Consider the following 19,027-nt stretch of genomic DNA (forward strand, 5'->3'; position numbering starts at 1 on the left):
ACATCACTGGGAGAGGCCTTCACAAATGCCTTTAAGTCTCACTCAGAAAAAGAAATCTATGACTCCTACCAACCCTTTCCCTTATTAAACCCTAGACCACAGAAAGTAAGAGTACAAGACCTACACTAGAGAATTCTGGCTACATGAGCTCAAATCTTGACTGTATCTTCAAACATACTGCATAACTACTTAAACAATTGATGTCTTCATATGAAACTACAGAAGTTATGAAAATTCAGTGAGATGATGTTCAGTAAACAGTTCTTGGGAAAGTTTCAAATCTCTAGGGATTGTTCTCAATTATGACAGCCTTCAAGCTATAATTTTATCTGTTTGCTTGTTGTGCATGCATGTATGAGAAGGAGAGCACATATATTCCACAGAGTCTTGGCAGGTTAGAAGCCAACTTTTCAGAGGTGGTTCTTACCTTCCTCTTGCTTCTGCTGATGCAGTGTTACTTCAGGCTAGCTGGTTTGCAAGCTTCTGAGTAAATCCCCCATCTTTGTCTCCTATCTTGCCATAGGAATACACTAAGATGAGTACCACTGTATTAGGCTTTGTAAGTGGATTCCAGGGAGCAAACTCTGGTTTTTAGGCTTGTATGGCAAGCACGTTAATCCACTGAGCCAAATCCACTGAGCCATCTCCCTAGCCTAGGCTGTTATAAACTCAAAGCAAATTAGGTACTAACTCAACACCTAGCTGTTCCATTCTTTGTTACCTGCAGCTGCAGCAAAAGCATGTTTTGTTATTAAATAGTACAAAAAAACAAAAAAATAAGACCACACACCTACCTGGCAGTTCTACCAGCTCTGTGAATATACGTGTTGGCATCCTCTGGACAATCAAACTGAAGGACCCAATTCACAGCTGGAAAATCTTTATAGAAGAAATATCAGGGAGGGTGAGACAATTTCAATATCTAGCCTGCTATACTATTATTATTTTATAGTATTATGCTAACAAAACCTTATTTAAAATAAAATTAGTTGCATTAACCAAGAAACTACATTTCTTGAATTTGACAAAGTGAACTAAAATTAGATTGTTTCACATCTGAAGCAGAAAAGATGGTTGCTTTGTGACTAACAATGAAGTACCCTGATGGTTAATTATCTAAAAGCAGCACTCTTCATAGCGTTCCAGTGACCATAAGCTGATTTCTAGGTGTGAAGAGATGGTTCAATTTGGCAAAGTGTCTGTCACACAAGCATGAGGACCTTAGTTTGAATCCCTAGCACTCACATTTAAAAAAAAAAAAAAATGTTTTAAGTCAAACATGGAAGCACTTGCCTCTAACTCCAGCTCTCGGGAGACAGGAATACAAGGATTTAGGAGCTTATTGGCTAGCTATTCTAGCAGAGTCTGTAAACTCCAAATTCAGTGAGATACCATATACCAAAAATTAAGGTAGAAATCACTGATGGCATTAGATATCACCTCTATCCTCCACATACTTTGCACACACACAAATACATACACAGACACATTAAAAATAATAAAAATAGGCCAGAGCGAGTGGGGCCAGAGAGAGTGGTGATCCTGAGTTCAATTTCCAGCAGCCACATGATGGCTCACAGCCATCTATCTGTACTGCTACAGTGTAGTTATACACATAAAAATAAATAAATAAATCTTTAAAAAAGTAATAATAAAAATAAATATTTTTTTAAATGTAACTAATTTTAAATTTACACATGTCTATTTTTCTAGCTAGTCCTACATCCAACTAAACTGATAAGTAATTATACAATCTATATTTATGACTACTACAGGCCTTACTAATTTTCAAAGAAACCTGTTCTCAATTTCTCAGAACTACCTCTATACACTCATAAGGTTTGCTTCCAGGATTTCTGATGACAATTTAAAAAGAAAAAGAAAAATCACTCTAAGAGGGTCAGGATGACAAAGAGAATAACTTAAAAAAATCAGCTAGAAGTAATTGTATGAATCTTCAACCCCAGCACTTGGGAAGCAAAGACAAGTGGATTTCTGTGACTCTGAGACCAGTCTAATCTACAAAGCAAGTCTACACTAGCTAGGAACTACACAGTGAGATCACCTCAAAAGAGTGACTGCTAGAGTAGGGTAATATGTTTACTACTGTTTAGGTATGCTTAAAATATACTACAAATAATTAAACACCGAGAGATTCAAGTTACCAGTTCTCTAAACACCTTCACCTCACCGGATCCCACAAAGCTACAAGGTATGTGTAATTATGTTAAATATAGTGATTTGAATAGTCAGAATGATTGGTCATAAAAACAGACTTCACAATTTTTCTTGTTAAATGAGTTACACTTTCAGTTTTCAAACGTTGTAAGAATTTTTCTTATTTTTAAACTTGTAATCCTTGATTTTCCTTTGATGACTGTGGAGGCTCCTAGGGATTATAATTTAATTATCATGAAACATAACAAGCTCACAGAGATGCAAATACTACACAATGCTTCACCATCATCTATCATGTTCATCAACCTACCAATTTACTATTTTTCTCTAACAAGATTTGAGATTTCCAGAAAAACACATTGTAAGTAAATATATTTCCTATGATCACAGTAATGGTATTCCAGGAAATTTACTTACCCAGTCCCCTGGCTGCAATATCAGTAGCAAAAAGTACTGCAGCCCTCTTTCGGACAAATTCATTGTAGACTTCCATTCTTCTCATCTGATGTTGCCGGCCATGGAGAGCAAGAATAGAGATCCCTGGGCGCAGCCGGCAGAACACCCTGTACAGGTACTGAACCTGGGCACAAGTAGAAGGGTAAGGTTAGTGCCTCAGGATAAAAAAGAAACTTCACCGACTGTAGGGTTTTTTTAAAGAAATGTAATCTAGAATTAAGGGCTTGCAACATTTTTGCATACATGTTTTGTAAAAGAATTTTGATTTAAAAAAAATGTATCTCAATCACTAAAAATAAAATTTGAAAAAAGTTCTTACATTTTTAAATCTACTAAATTCTTTCCAATTTTTGAATGGCTGTAAAAATATAACTTCCATAAAACTTTATTTTAAGATAATCAGTTTTATCATATAAATATCCAAGAGATTTCATATAGAAAATCTACAAGAATTACGTGAAGAGCTCGGAATGTAAGAAAGCTTTGCTTCCTTCCCTCCTTAACTTCCACTTCTATGTCTTGACCTCACAAAACTGCAGCTTAGGTTTTAAGCTTGAAAGTCTTTTATTAATCACATTATAATTCATAAATTTCTACAACAAAATGATCTTAAGTTGTACATTTAATTTCCTATAACAATAGGCAGTGTAAATTTTCTCCTCAAACTGAGAATTTATCATACTAGCACTTAGCTGATCCCCTTTCCCAAAAAAATAGGATTTAAATAACTTAGACAAATAAAACTTTATTATAAATATATTCAATGTATAGGCCTAAAAGAGTTTACTGTTGTTTTAGTTTCTTCTTTACTATGTACCTGCTCCTAACTGGATACTATCAGATTAAGCCAGAACTCAACAAAATTTCTAACATATATAAAATTTGTGTACATAAATTTTTTTAAAAATTGGGCCCAGAGAAAACAACCTTCTGGACTAATATAAAAATGCCAAAATCACAATATAAGGTGAGTCTACTGCAAAAAGCCTGAACTGAACAATGTACTACTAGTTCTGAAGGTCATTTGCTTTCTAACAGCAAAACTCTGTATCAGAACACAGGTCTGCCCCTAAACAGATAAACAGCAATACTTCTGAAGGGAATTAAGTGTCACCTTCCTTTTTGGACCAACCACTGCTGTTTTATTATTACTTCTATGTTCTTTAACACTCTAGAGCCAGGGAAGGTCTGATTCTTTACCAGTAAAATCAGAACTATATCTCTTAGAACTGTTGGGAACACAAAAGTCCTTGCACCTACAGATCACCAGGGAAACCAGGAATGTTAGTCACACAAGGTTGTCTCCTCAAAGGAAAGGAGTGCACAAAGGTATGAAGAAATGGCTAGGAAAGGGAGTCACTGGCCATGGTGAGCACACATGTAGCAGGTATAAAGAACTTATAGAGGACAAAGGATCCGTGCCTTTGTATTGCACAGATATACAAAGGGGTACCATGAAATGGAAGGTGGTAGAGACAAATCTGCAGGCCACAGATGCACTGAGGCAAATCAGTTTTAGGAAAAGAATATACAGAAATTCAGTTAAATGACTTCATGAAAACTTTCTGCAATGTGACTCTTTTGAATCAAGAAGGGACTTCAATTCCTGTTCTTTAACAAATCAGCTGAGGTGGAAAGAAAGAGTCTAAGCATGGAATTAAGTCTTACTCACAGAACGTCATTAGAGGAGACCCAAATAGTAAGCTAATGGAAAGTTAAGCATGATCCAAACTGTACTGGAGCATGGGAGATGACAAGAGGTTATAGAGCTAACAAATGACCAAGAGTATCGCTATGGATGGAAAGACAGGAATTAAGGGTTACTAAAATGGAGAAATGTTGGGCAAAGCACAGCTGGGGAGAGCAATTCTTGAAGTGTTCTTATCTGAGTGGTCTCTTCATACAACCTGATATTCTCAGCACTCAAGCAGAGCTCAGGAAAGAAGTCAGGACTTGAGACTTAGATTCTGCAATTGACAGCATTCAGACTACATTCACACCATGAAAATCATGAGGTTACTCCCAAATTATACTAAGAAAAGGGGGCAGAATGGAGAGATCAGAAGTACTCAATATTCTAGCAGTCAAACAGGAAAGACCTAGCAAAATAATTATAATAGATCAGTCAGAAAGGTAGAAGAAAGACAGGTTAATGAATATAAAGTCAAAAGATTAAGTGCAGGGGTGGAGGCTTCTGATAGGACAAGGAAGAACTGGTAACTGAGCACTAACTGGAAATCTGTATCCTTTAAGAGCTAACTAAATGAAAGGTAAAGAACAGGAAAAGTAGATTCAACTAGGGAAAACAAGTCTTTAGAAGGCATTGCTGTGAAGAACAGAAAGGCAGATCATTGGGTTTGCTTTTCATTCTCAGTATGGGCAATTATCAACAAACGGTAGAGAGAAAAAAATGGGCAAGACAAAGGGATATTTGCTATATACAGCAAAGATGCTTTGCAGATGAAGACAAAGCTTAGAACACACAGGATTGGTCACTGTGACAATAGATCCTGATTATCAATTTGATTAGCGGGAGAAGATCAATAAAAAATATTATATACCTACTGGATACATCTATGAGGGTTTTTCCAGAAAGGATTGGCTAAGAGGTAGGGGACTGTAGTGGCTATTCCTGGTTGTCAACTTGACTATATCTGGAATGAACTACAATCCAGAATTGGAAGGCTCACCTGTGGCCCAAATCTGGAGGCTGACAGATACAAGTTTCGGACCTGAATCTTGACATGGAGATCTTGAGGCATAGTGGCTATCAATCCCAGATTAAGACAGGAAGATCTCTGAGTTCAAGGTCATCTGGAGTGGCCCAGATTAAAGGTGTGTGCCACCACACCTTTAATCTGGGCCACACCTCTTTGCTGGAGACCTATTTAAGGACACTGGAAGAAGGAAGGCATTCTCTCTGCTTAGCCTGCTTGCCTTGTGGGACTGAGCAACTGCTAAATCCTTGGACTTCCATTCATAGCTGCTGCTGACCATTGTTCAGTGTTGGACTACAGACTGTAAGTCATAGGTAAATTCCTTTACTATATAGAGACTACCATATGTTCTGTGACTCTAGAGAACCCTGACTAATACAGGGACTGAACGCAGGGGCAACTAGACCAGGCCTTCTCTCTGCTCTGTCATACACATACCTCCATGACAGACTGACACCTCTGAAAGCATAAGCTGAAATAACTCTTCCCTTAAGGCAAATCTGTGAAGCGTTCTGTTCTGAGGTAAAGTCTGACTGACACACTGAAAGGTCAGCACGGGCAAACTATTATGGCAAGAAGAAAAGCAAGAGTTGGAATAAAAACAACTCTGTACATTATTTCTTATTTTCTAGTAACAAACCCAATTCCTCCCTAAGAAGTATAAAACTCTTAAATAAGTAGTAAGAATATCTGAAATCATTCTTTCCACAGAAAAACTATAGGCTTCAGAGGACAACAGAAACAGACCACCTCTTACCTTAACCCAAGTTAGAAAGAAACTCACCTGCATGCTTAACATGCTAAGGTAGAAAAAGGACAGTAAGTCTAGAGTTTATTGTAAGTCTAGCATTAGGGATCTTAAATACACAGAGAACATAGTGTATAAATCAATCATGATCTCCTCTCCTTAAAAGAGAAATAAATATCCTTATATTTCTCTGAATCCCTTTTTCCTAGTACAGGGCTAGTATTCATCAATTATTTATTAACCCAGTAAGGACACAGACAAAATATTACAGGATTTCTTTTTAAAGGAACAACTGATCCTAAAAGGGTTCTGAAAAGGACTTTCATGTAAAACAATTTAAATTTTCCTTAAAAAGCATCAACTACTTACCCGGAGTCAGGATAAAGGTATATACAGCAAGCATTCCAAAAAGAAATAATTATGAACAAAAATTTGAGGTACAGAAAAAAAGGAATATTCAGTTCTACGCACTTGGAGGGAAGGAGAACTGCTCCACCATGAAAGCCTCAGTTTAGCCTAGCGAGGTTCCTCTACCAATACTTCTAATGGAGAGTACCATGTTCCCAGAATCACTAATATCGAAAACAGTGCTGAGTAAAAGACAGCTAGGGTTCTACCTTCAGTAGATTCATGATCTCTTTCCCAATAAAAACACAGGATTATCAATCTTTATAGCTCTGTCTCCTACCACTGAACAGAACAGAGAGTCATTATTTGTCTGACTGAAATCTGACAACTCAAGGACAGTGATGCAACAAGAATGCATTCAAAAGGAACAATTAAAAAACTCAATACCTCTTTGCAACTGGAGAAAAACACAATACTCTTCTTCTGTAGGTGGCTTCGCAAAAAGGAAAACAGCACACTTATTTTTTGGTGCAGCTCACAAATTATATAGTTCTGTTCCAATGTAGCAGGGGTGCTTGTAGAATCAAGAAAAACAAATTCTTTTAACAATGTCATATTGCTGTTTTGAAATCAACACTAAAAAAACAAACTCATCATTCTCCCAATTTCTATTACACATACACTTTTTTCTCTGTTGTACCTTATAAAGGAAGCTCATCATGGCTAAATATATTCAAAATTCTTTAGAAGTTATATGAAACATACACACAGTGGTACAAGATCAAGATCAAGCAAGAGTCAGCCACAGAAAGGCAGAAACGACTACCACCTGTGTGTGAGAAACAGCATGGGAAAACTTTGCTTGGCTGATGGTTAATGCCTACAACTTTATAGGAGTTTGAAATTAGAAAAACACAAACATCCATCCAATCAATTTAGACTTAGCATATGTATATTTCATGTAAAGTTTTACAAAAAAGAACATGCGTAAATATTGAACTCATATTAGTGATTATGTGTGCTGAAGCATTTATGAGAAAGTCTAAGGTTATCTGCAATTTACTTCAAATGCATCCACCATTAAGATGGGTTAATGCACAAAGGTATGAAGAAATGGCTGTGGTGAGTACACATGCAGCAGGTATAAAGAACTTATTGTAGGCATGACAGGAGGAGGGGCTTGTTAGGAAGAAAAGGTTCAATGAGAGGAGAGAGGGGATAAGAGAGTAATGCAAATATGACTATTACATATATATGTGCATATACATATAAAGTTGTGAATAAACAAATTTTTTAAGAATTTACTATAAAAACCTCAATTTGTTACATGTTTGAAAATTCATAATAATGACTGAAAAGTATATATGAATTTACTCTTATAGTTAGTCTGGGGTATAAATATATATGGCATCATTCAGAACCAAGTGATTAAAAAAAAAAATCAACCCAAACCTCTATTACTAAGGAACTTGTGGAATGAAGTATTAAACACACCACCATAAGGTATTATGAAACTATAAAAAAATATATTCATATATCACTCTGGAGTGATCTCTGGAATCTACCATTAAGTAAAGAACAGTTCAGCGCCTGTGAGACTGGTGATAAACACTATATATGCACATGCTTGCACAACCTAGCATTTTTTTCAGGGTAAGGGGCAGATAATCCAAAAACTAAGTCAAATACTTTCAGATACCAAAAGAGAGAAATGATAAAATAGAATTTATTAACATTTAAATTTTCTAATTCGTGATAAACACTTATGTTAAGAAAAGGAAAAGAAAAGCCAAAGGATATAAAGTAAATTTTGCAAACTCAACGTTCAATAAACAACTGCTCTCCATAACACTTGGGAAAATACAAATCCCCCATTTAGGGAGAAAAAAATAAAGCTCTCAAAACAATCACCTGCCCAAATGTTGAGATGAAAAATGAACATAAAAGATATTCCACATCAAATAAGCATACAAGATGCTCTCCAACTGCTGCTTATGTGGAAAATTTGAATTTAAGATATAATACGACTATACACTCCACTACACACTTAAGAGCCTCCAATATCAGATTCTGAGAAATGATACAGCCACTTTTGAAGATACTTTCCTTCCCAAACCATTCTTGTCATCTAGTCCAGCAATCATACTCTTTGGCATTTATCCAAAAGAACTGAAAAATCAGTGTACACACACACACACACACACACACACACACACACACACACAAAACTGCACTCAGATGCTTAGCAATTTTATTCCCAACCACTACAATTTGGAATCAATCAAGATGTTCTATAAATGTAAATGGATAAAAGGTATTTGTATATAATACATTTTCTCACTGTATTATCTGTACTATCTATATTATCTGTATATGACAATAAAGTAATTTCAGCACTAAAGTTTTCAGACTAAGGGTATAGCTCAGTGGAAGAACACTTGCAGGGCACATGCAAGGCCCTGGGTTCAATTCTCAGCACTACAAATTTAAAAACTTTCAAACACCACTGGTAAAGCCCAAACTGCCTACTGAACAATACAAGTTGTCCCAATGCTATCTTCTCAAAGACAAAATAATCATACTTACTAAGACAAAAATAATAAATATTTCATAAAAGATACCTTAGTCAAAAATGTCAAGGAGAAAATTAAATGTACTTACTAGACAAAAAGATGGTTTAATAATTAAAAGCATTCACTGTATAGCACAAGAACCTGAGTTTAAACCCCCGAACCCACATAACAAGAGAGCATCTATAACCTAGTGCTCCTACAACAAGATATAAAGCAGAAACAACGAATTCTCAGAAGCTTGCAGGTCAACTAGCCTGGTACAGCATAAAAAAATAATTAAGAAAACTTTGTTTCAAACAAGGTACAACCAAAACTACCCTCTGACATCTATATGCACACCATGATATTCATGTACCTAAACACACACATGCACACACACAAATAAATCTGTGCATACTTAGAAGTCAAGATGATCTATAACTCTATCTCTTAGAACTGTTGGGAACACAAAAGTCCTTGTACCCACAGATCACCAGGAAAACCAGGAATGTTAGTCACACAAGGTTGTCTCCTCAAAGGAAAGGAGTATCTCTTTCCCACCCAGAAAGCTGGGAGTAGATGTCGTTAATGACCTGGTGACCTTTGCTATCTGTAGGGCCAGACCTCACCCAAATCCCCCAGAATGTTTATCCCAGAGTCTCCCTCCATATACTTTTGTTACTAGCTTTGTTTCTCAGTCAATGGAATCCACCATTAGGGGAGACATCACATGTACTTTATAGTATGCTGACCTACCTCGACATTATTTAGGTCTTGGTCAGAGACCACATCAGATCCTAGGCCCTTAAGCTACAGCACCCAGCTTCATGGTCACACGTACTTTGAGTTAAGTTTCAATGGAAATATGCTCCCATCTTGCACCAGGGATTGTATTACATCAGGAAGCTTTTTTCCAAAATTGTACTGTGCTTAAATATGCTTACAATAACCCACCTAGTATAAGATTCTCTAGAAGTTTGAACTAATATCAACTAAGTTAGGTTGCACCGACTTTTCCTTGCCTCTTGCAGTTCATCTCCCTGCCAGCTGTGGCACTTGCAGTGACCCTCCACAGCACTCCTCTCTCATTCCTAGACTTAAACGATATCCCTACAAATCCACATGACAACTTTGTTTACCAAAAAAAAAAAAAAAAAAAAAAAAAAAAATCTTAGTCTCCCTATGGGCAAAACCCCTCTAGTGTTGAACAAACATTTCACAGGGGTTGCATATCAGATATCTTGCATATCAGATATTTACATTGTGTACATTGTGATTTATAACAGTAGCAAATTACAGTTATAAAGTAGCAACAAAAATAATTTCATGGTTGGGGTCACCACAACATGAGGAACTGTATTAGAGAGTCACAGAACTAGAAAGGTTGAGAAGAACTGTTATAAGCCTTATTGTAAATTATACTCTCTGAGCACTGTAACTTGGAAAGCACAGATATACATAACTAGTCTACTAACAGTAAGATATGACTCTCTCTTGGGAAGCCCATATCCATGTTGGGAGTTTCTTATGATTACACGGGGCATCTCCTTATTAACCCGTGTGCTTAAGAGCTAAGGTAAGGGCTGGTGAGATGGCTCAGCAGGTAAGAACACAGCGACTGCTCTTCCGAAGGTCCTGAATTCAAATCCCAGAAACCACATGGTGGCTCACAACCACCCATAATGAGATCTGATGCCCTCTTCTGGTGCATCTGAAGACAGCTACAGGGTACTTACATATAACAATAAATAAATCTTTAAAAAAAGAAAGAGAGAGAGAGAGAGAGAGAGAAAGGAAGAGAGAGAGAGAGAAAGAGAGAGGAAGGAAGGAAGGAAGGAAGGAAGGAAGGAAGGAAGGAAGGAAGGAAGGAAGGAAAAGAAAAGAGCTAAGGTAAAAGTAGCTTTAAAAAAACAAACAAACAAACAAAAAAACTGTCGTGTTGGCATATCCCTGAAATTCCTTTCTGTGAGGTATGGAGGTCCTAATTAGAAAAGGAACTCTTTTGATTGATGCCAGTAGCAGTGAAGAGTTTCAGTTATGTCTCTATCCCTGTCACTACCTTAGGAAATATCCTGTGACCTCATTAAATTCCTTGGAAACTCTTTGAAGACAGTAACTTCAAAAATCACCCAAATTATACAGACAATGAAGTGCTACTCTCCTTTGAGAAGCCCAAATAACCACATAATAATAACATAAAGCCACACTTTAACATCTTATTTTTCCAGGGTGCCTCCTTCTCTAAACCTCATATTGAAAATCTATATTATATATCTCTCTTAATAAACTGCTTTGTAATATTCAGTGCCGAAACTATTTTCTGCATCAAATCCAAGAATTCTGTGTTTGTCTAAGCAGACATCTCTAAGAAAACTCAGACTACTACCAACAACATCTGGCTTTGACTCAGTATTTGCTATCATCCAAAAGCTGATCCTCTCCCCCTCATTTATGATAGAAGTGGTTATTAGCATCTTATCAAAAGATGTTTGTTCTCTAGACCGCATTTTCAGAAATATTACATTAAAATATTCTCACTTAAACACATATGCAGAATTTAAGTAATTTTAATAACTATTAGTAGTATGTTCTGTGTATCTAATAACAAAAGGCATATTCCACACAAAATTAGAATCTAGAATATCAATTCTTGAACTAAGAAGATGGTTCAGGGAGGGAGAATTCCTACCTGTATTTTGCTTTCTCATGAACCCAGACATATTCAGGGTCTTTCAAACTCAAGCGCGCAAGGTCCTTTACAGATTTGGTCTGTGTGGCTGAGAACAGTAAAGTCTGGCGTTTCTTGGGAAGATTTTCAATAATAGCATTCATGGTATCAGCAAAGCCCATATCCAAGATTCTATCTGCCTCATCAAGAACTGCAAAAAAAAAGTGCAAATTGCTCTATAATATTTAAATAATATATTAGGATAAATGCAATTTAGTGTACTGCTTAGAATCCTAAAGCAGAAAAGGACACTGACTAAGCTAAGGGTACAGTTCAGTAGCAGCTCAACTGTCCAACATTTGCAAGGTACATGTGCGAGGTACTGCATTCAAATCTCAGAATCACAATTTAAAAAATAAAATATAATGAAAAATTGATCAAATCTAAACAAATAAAACCTGTTAAATTTACACATTATGTTGTTAATCTCTTAGTACTAACGAAGCACAGTTATGTGCAAATTTAAAACTAGGGGAAATTGAGTGAAGGACAATAGAGAAACCCTACCACTATAACTTTTCTGAAAGTTCAAAAGCATTCAAAAATGAAAAGCTATTAAATTCCCAAGAATTAGCCTTTCCATTCAATACAGAAGTTTATCAAATTGAACCAAATGGCAATTTGACTAGGGAGACAGCTCAGTGGATAAGGCTAGAGTTCAGATCTCCAGCACTCACACGAAGGCAAAGTCCACCCAGGAGAGAGGTGGGGCCCAGGTAATCTGGTCAGCTGTACTTGCCAATCGGGTGTGCTCTATGTTCACCAAAAGACACTGCCTCAGTAAATAAAGTGGAAAGCAATAGACATCAATCTCAGGACTCCATACGCTCCCAGACAGGTGTGAACACACAGACACGACTTGCACACACACATGTATCATAAAGAAAAGAGAGGGGTTGGAGAGATGGCTCAGTGGGTAAGAGCACTGACTGCTCTTCCAAAGGTCCTGAGTTCGGATCCCAGCAACCACATGGTGGCTCATGGCCATCTGTACAGCTACAGTGTACTCATACACATAAAATAAATAAATAAATATTGCCGGGCGGTGGTGGCGCACGCCTTTAATCCCAGCACTTGGGAGGCAGAGACAGGTGGATTTCTGAGTTCGAGGCCAGCCTGGTCTACAGAGTGAGTTCCAGGACAGCCAGGGCTACACAGAGAAACCCTGTCTTTGAAAAACCAAAAAAAAAAAAAAAAAGAGAGAGAAAAAAACTATCAATGTCTAACACTCAAGTACCTAGTTAAATATATTGGATTCCCGAAATGTTCCTTATAGATTGAAGAAGAAATAGCAATCTTGTACTCTTCTTAGTTTAAGAGCCCAAATGCCAAAATAAAAGTACAAATTATTTCTCAGGCTGTTTCACCATGTTATATAATACAACATTGCTGATATTAAATCTCAGAAGAGCTTTCTCAGGAATGTTTGGGGAGTTTTGGTTGGTTTTGTTTGTTGGTTTGCTGGTTGGTTGGTGTTTTGTTTTGTTTTGTTTTCTAACAGAAATCATAATACTTACCTAACATCTGAAGGTTAGTGGCATGAAAACATATTGTTTCATCCATGTGTTGAAGAAGCCGACCTGGTGTGCAAACGAGTATGTTTATGCTGTTGATCCTCTCAGCTTCATGTTTCAGATCCTGCAAACAATGGCTTCGTTAGCTACACATGCACGCCTTACAGCAGCCTGTGCACAACCATAATAGTTACACATGCACGCCTTACAGCAGCCTGTGCACAACCATAAAAGCCACTTGCACACAGAACTTCACTGGAGCAGTGCAGAAGCTTAGAGATAAACACCACTATTCCCTTTCAGTTCTGGAGCATGCTCCCCCCCACACATTTCCAAGTGAAATCAAAGTCCTCAGAGGAGAGGGGGCAATGTAGGGGAGAAATTTGTAAGGGTGGGATGGGGCAGGGGAGTGGAGAGAGAAGATGTGATCGGAATGTAAAGTGAATAAAAAAAATTAATAAAAAAAAGAAACCCAGAGTTCATCATACCTAGGATTCTGAGGCTAAGAAAAACTAACAAATGACTGTGACAAGACTTAATTTCCTACTAAGTCAGTAAACGGTCTTAAAAACTGCAATTACTCCAACTCTTTAAGTCAGGACTAGAGGCACAGAACAGGCTCTCCCATACAACTTCCATATTTTATTGGGGTGGGGAAAGCTAAGTAAGCACTACAGTTTACAGTTTACAGGTTCTCACCTTGAGACAAGAACCTCCAGATGCAACTAAACGTTAAAGACAGGTAGCAGGTATGAAAGTAATGTTTATGAGGCTGCCTCTTCCTTGTTTGTATACATCTGCTCAGAAATTCAAGAACTGCTTATTCTCACAGCCCAGAGGTGACCATCGCAGATACAACCATCTCAGATGTACTAAAAAGCCAACAAAAGTTGGCCAGGTTTTACCATATACCATAATTACATACATATTCCTCAAAGCAATCATCTTACTTTCATGTGGTACTGACATAGCAGTGTTTTTTTAATTACTCAGCCTCTTTGACATTCTATTAAAAGGTACTATGTCTACACACTATAATGTTCTCTTTCCCAAAGCATGTAAACAAATAGGTTTGTTCTAGAGAGCCTGTCCATCTGTCTGAAAGCCTCACAAACTCAGATGCTGACAAGAGTGGACTTCCTAAACCTATGTAGATGACACACACTGAGGCCCCATCCAAAGACCAATCCATTAATGAGTCCTCCATCTCCTCTCCCCACCTTCATCTGCAGAGTCATGTTAAAGGAAAGGGCAGAGAAAGAACGAACCTTTCCACCAATGATGAGACCGGCTGAAAAATCATGATTCTTCCCTACTTTGCGTAAAACCTCAAATGTCTGATAGGCTAGTTCTCGAGTCGGTGATATTATCAGAACTCCCAGGCCATCTGTTGAAGTCCACTGCAGGCGATATAAGGCTTCCAACACCTTGAAGATGAGAGCAAATTGTATTTAATAAACCCTTAGAAACAACTCTTCACTTTGACTGAAGTCTCAACATTTCCCTTCAAATCAAATATGTCATAAAGCAAAAGGCATTCCTCTCACAAGTTTTATCCAATCTGAAAGAGACATTTTCTCCCAACTAACAGAAAAGCATCCAACTCCAATTTAAAAGAGAAGTCCTAAGTTAACTCATTTAATGTTAAAAGTCAAAAATCAGAAGACCAGCTATTAGAGGACATGTATAACCCAGATCTCTGAAACAGGGACAAGGAAAATATTTTCTAAACAGAAATCACATTAGAATCTGTATAGCTGTTATAGTTTTACAGTGACTGAATTCCCTATGTGTAGGAATATAATGGTATAATAACAACAACAAATAGTATTTAAGAGAAAACTAGTTTTGATGCATCTGAAACAAATGATTTGCTTTCTCTCAGGGCCAGCTGTTTTTGTAGGAACCAAATGAGAAAACCAACTAAGCAACTGTGATGTAAGTGAATTCCTAAGAGTTCTACTGCCCTACTACTGCAAAAGACAGCTACCAGTATTCCAAATATTTCTCAATACCCAAGTCCCCTTCATGTGAGCAAGATTAACAATCATCATCTTCTCTGGGCTGTGGTGGCACACGCCTTTAGTCCCAGCACTTGGGAGGCAGGAGCAGGCAGATTTCTGAGTTCGAGGCCAGCCTGGTCTACAGAGTTCCAGGACAGCCAGGGCTAAACAGAGAAACCCTGTCTCAAAAAAACAAAAAAAAAAAAAACCAATCATCATCTTCATCAGGAGAGCTGTTAACTACTGCCAAGAGACCCCCTGAGGTTGTTTTTATGTTCCTTAAAGTAGGGAGTGGGATATTCACTAGACCCTCACCTGAGATTCTGGTCACTCCCTCCTGAACCTCCCAGTCATCTGCACATCATCTTCTCTAACTGTATATGACCTCGGTGTCTCAAGAAATACTAGAAATACAGATGTAATAGGCTAACTAAAGGGAAATTGTCAGTGCAGCTATGGGAATGTCATAAGCCATGCTAGGATGACTTTTCAACAGCCCAGTTGCTTTGGAGTTATCCATCCTGTTGAAGTAGCCTGTCACTCATGTTCTATAAATAAACCCAAAAAATTCACTGGCTCCCAAGGTTGAACTTCAGTGGAATCATACTTTGTTTTCTTGGTAGTGTCTGTAACCTATACAGGAGTATATATTTGTTTACATCTCCCTGGGGAAAGAATTTTCACAACATGAATATATTTCAGCCTTATCCTAGCCGGGTGAAAGCAGAAACAGCTTTCCCCACCAAGTCTCCTGGGAATCACATCAAGTGGGATAACCCAAGCACAAAGACAGAACAGGACCATTCTACACTACCACAATGGTAGTATTCCTTCAGAATGCAATAGCTTATAAAGCACACTGGCTCATTCATCAAAGTAAGTTACTGAGTGCCTTCCATGGGCAAGGCACTAACATACAAGCTAAGGACTATGAGATCAGGCAAAGAACTAGATAGATGTGGCTCCTCTCTGGCCAGGATCTCCAACATGAAATAACTGTTTCCATAACTATCTGTTTTGTTGTAGGTATAGAATATCATAAAATCATATAATAGAGGCTCTGATCCAAAACAAAAGTACTTACTGGAACAAGAAAAGCTAACGTCTTGCCAGATCCAGTTTTGGCAGCTCCAAGCACATCTTTACCTTGCAAAGCCAACCCTATGGTCTGCTTTTGTATCTCTGTTACCAAGCGGTACTGGGCTTCTTGCAAACCTGGCAGTGTAGAAAAGAGAAGAAACCCCTTAATGGATGATGCCAAAGGCTTAACTGTGTGTCCCCCTCACAAACAGATAACTAAAAGTTCTTCTATTCCACCCTGATGGAAATCTCAAATAGTCAAAGAAAAGCTCACTTAATTTTGAAGGTCTGGTGGCTCATAAGCTAGACTTCCAAATCCATAATCACTGAGACCTATATCCTGAAAACTAAAAGCTTATAACTCCAAACTTTCAAAGTTGCAGGCAACAGGTGCGTGAGATGGTTCATCAGGTAAAGTACTTGCTGTATGAGCCTGTCGATCTGAGTTTAGTCCCCAGGATCAAAGGAAAGGAAAGGACTGACTTCACAAAGTTGTTCTCTCACTACCACAAGAGTACTATGGCACTCACACACACATCCCCCAACACACACACTCCAGTAATAATAATAAACTAATTGTTTTGTTTTGTTTTAAGCTGGAGACCACATGTACTTCTGTTCAAGATAAAGGTTTGTTTGAAGACTTAGACAATATGCAGAATGGTGACAACATAGATGAATTATACTAAATGAAACAAGCCTGGCACAGAAAGACAGATACCTGATGATCTCATGTTTATAAATCCTAAAAACAAAAAGAATGTCACCAGAAACTGGAGGAATGGGGAGATAGAAAGCTATTACTCAACACAAAGGTACACAGGTTAAAACAGGTTCAAGAGCTATATTGTGGGTTGGGGATGTATATTATGGGTCAGGGACAACTCCGTTGGTAGTCTTTACTTTGATGGGTGAAGCCCAGGGTTTAATGCCTGGGTACATGCCTATGATGCCAGTAGTTAGGATGTAGAGAACCAAAGATCAGAAGTACAAGCTTATCCTCAGCTACATAGCAATGGCAGTACTGAGGCCAATCTAGAATACATGAGACCTACCTCAGGAAAAAAAAAAAGATACATTTTACATCACAATATCACAATAACTATTGTTAATTATAATTTACATTTTTTATGCTTAAAAATTGTTAAGAGTAAATCTTAAATGTCCTTACCATGAAGATAATATATTAATGAGCTTGATTTATAAACATATTTCAACTCATAGTATCATATACCATAAATGTACAAAAAAGATCACTACAAAACAGGGGCCATCCTCAAGTCAAGGTGACAGGAATATCACAGACCCGGCTCTTCAAGCCCTATAAGGACTCCTGCCAGCTCTTAACCTTGAACTTATCGATATCAATTCAAAGAAAATTCCTACTGCTTAAGACTATTAGTTTGTTATGTCTACCCTATAAAACTAACACAAAGGGTAAAACACTTTTGTTTGTTCTCCTATTTAACTGATAGAATCATCAAGTTTCATTCAAAATGTTCAGAGCTTCCTGGTCCTTTTTAACTTATCTTCAACCAATCCAGAAAGAGTAAGAAACAAAAATGGTTAAATAGTGTTTTAGAGGTGGGTAGATAGTACATGCCTGGTAGGAGGATTGCTACAGTCTGAACTATAAAGGAAGTTCAAGGCTATCCTAGACTACATAACAAAACCCTGTTTCAAAAAACAAAACCTTGTATTTATGGTATTCATGATACCAAAAATGTCAAAAAAAAAAAAAGATTATTTTTTTCCCATTAAAAGGTGTGGGGCTAGAGAGATAGCTCAATCAGTAAGGTGCATGAGGACCTGAGTCAATCCTCGGAACCTACAAAACAATGCCATATGTGGAGATACATGTGCTTTTCAACCTAGACTAGGAGAGAAAAACAGAAAGATTCTTGGGGCCTGCTAGCCAGCCAATCTAGCCTAACTAGTGAGTTCTAGGTCACTGAGAAACCCTGCCTTAAAGGAGATGAAAAGTTTTCCTGAACATAATTCCCATGCATCCACACAGACACGCATATACAGGCAAGCATACACATGAACATACAAGTGCACATTTTTTAATTTTGAAAAGATATGATTAAATCTAACAATCTATCCTAAAATGACCATATATACTTACCTTTCAATGTTTTTTTGGACAAAGGGAAATCTGAAAATCTTGTAATTTCATTTACATTTATCTGGAAAAAAATTATAAAAAAAAATAATTTCAGATAAGACAAGAAATGCTAGATGGTTCATTAGTTTCATAATACAACTCCCGGGCTAGTGAGATGGCTCAGTGGGTAAGAGCATTGACTGCTCTTCCAAAGATCCTGAGTTCAAATCCCAGCAACCACATGGTGGCTCACAACTACCCGTAATGAGATCTGGTGCATCTGAAGACAGCTACAGTGTACTTATTTATAATAATAAATAAATCTTTGGGCCGGAGCAAGTGAAGTTGACCAGAGCAAGCAGAGGTCCTAAAAATCAATTCCCAACAACCAGATGAAGGCTCACAACTATCTGTACAGCTACAGTGTGTACTCATATGCATAAAATAAATAAATCTTTAAAAAAAAATACAAGTCCCCTTTTCCCCTACATTGTGCTACCTAGCTCATCCTTCATATAACAAAATTAGAAACATACCATCACTTCTAAATAAAAGCCATTTACTCAAGCCGGGCGTGGTGGCGCACGCCTTTAATC

The 19,027-nt window shown here is 37.5% G+C and overlaps 1 protein-coding gene across 1 annotated transcript in view; it reads right to left on the bottom strand.

The window, feature by feature from the left end:
* Ddx10 (DEAD-box helicase 10) overlaps positions 1–19,027 on the bottom strand; it is a 146,283-nt gene that overhangs the window by 122,704 nt on the left and 4,552 nt on the right. Inside the window, exons 2-9 of the mRNA XM_031346122.1 lie at positions 18,453–18,513; positions 16,329–16,459; positions 14,510–14,668; positions 13,245–13,365; positions 11,689–11,878; positions 6,895–7,021; positions 2,596–2,758; positions 795–879 (exon numbers count right to left, since the gene is read on the bottom strand). Coding sequence (XP_031201982.1) covers positions 795–879; positions 2,596–2,758; positions 6,895–7,021; positions 11,689–11,878; positions 13,245–13,365; positions 14,510–14,668; positions 16,329–16,459; positions 18,453–18,513 — 1,037 coding nt within the window. The remainder of the gene's footprint in view (positions 1–794; positions 880–2,595; positions 2,759–6,894; positions 7,022–11,688; positions 11,879–13,244; positions 13,366–14,509; positions 14,669–16,328; positions 16,460–18,452; positions 18,514–19,027) is intronic.

Source organism: Mastomys coucha, unplaced genomic scaffold, assembly GCF_008632895.1.
Source record: "Mastomys coucha isolate ucsf_1 unplaced genomic scaffold, UCSF_Mcou_1 pScaffold23, whole genome shotgun sequence".
Taxonomy (NCBI): Eukaryota; Metazoa; Chordata; class Mammalia; order Rodentia; family Muridae; genus Mastomys; species Mastomys coucha.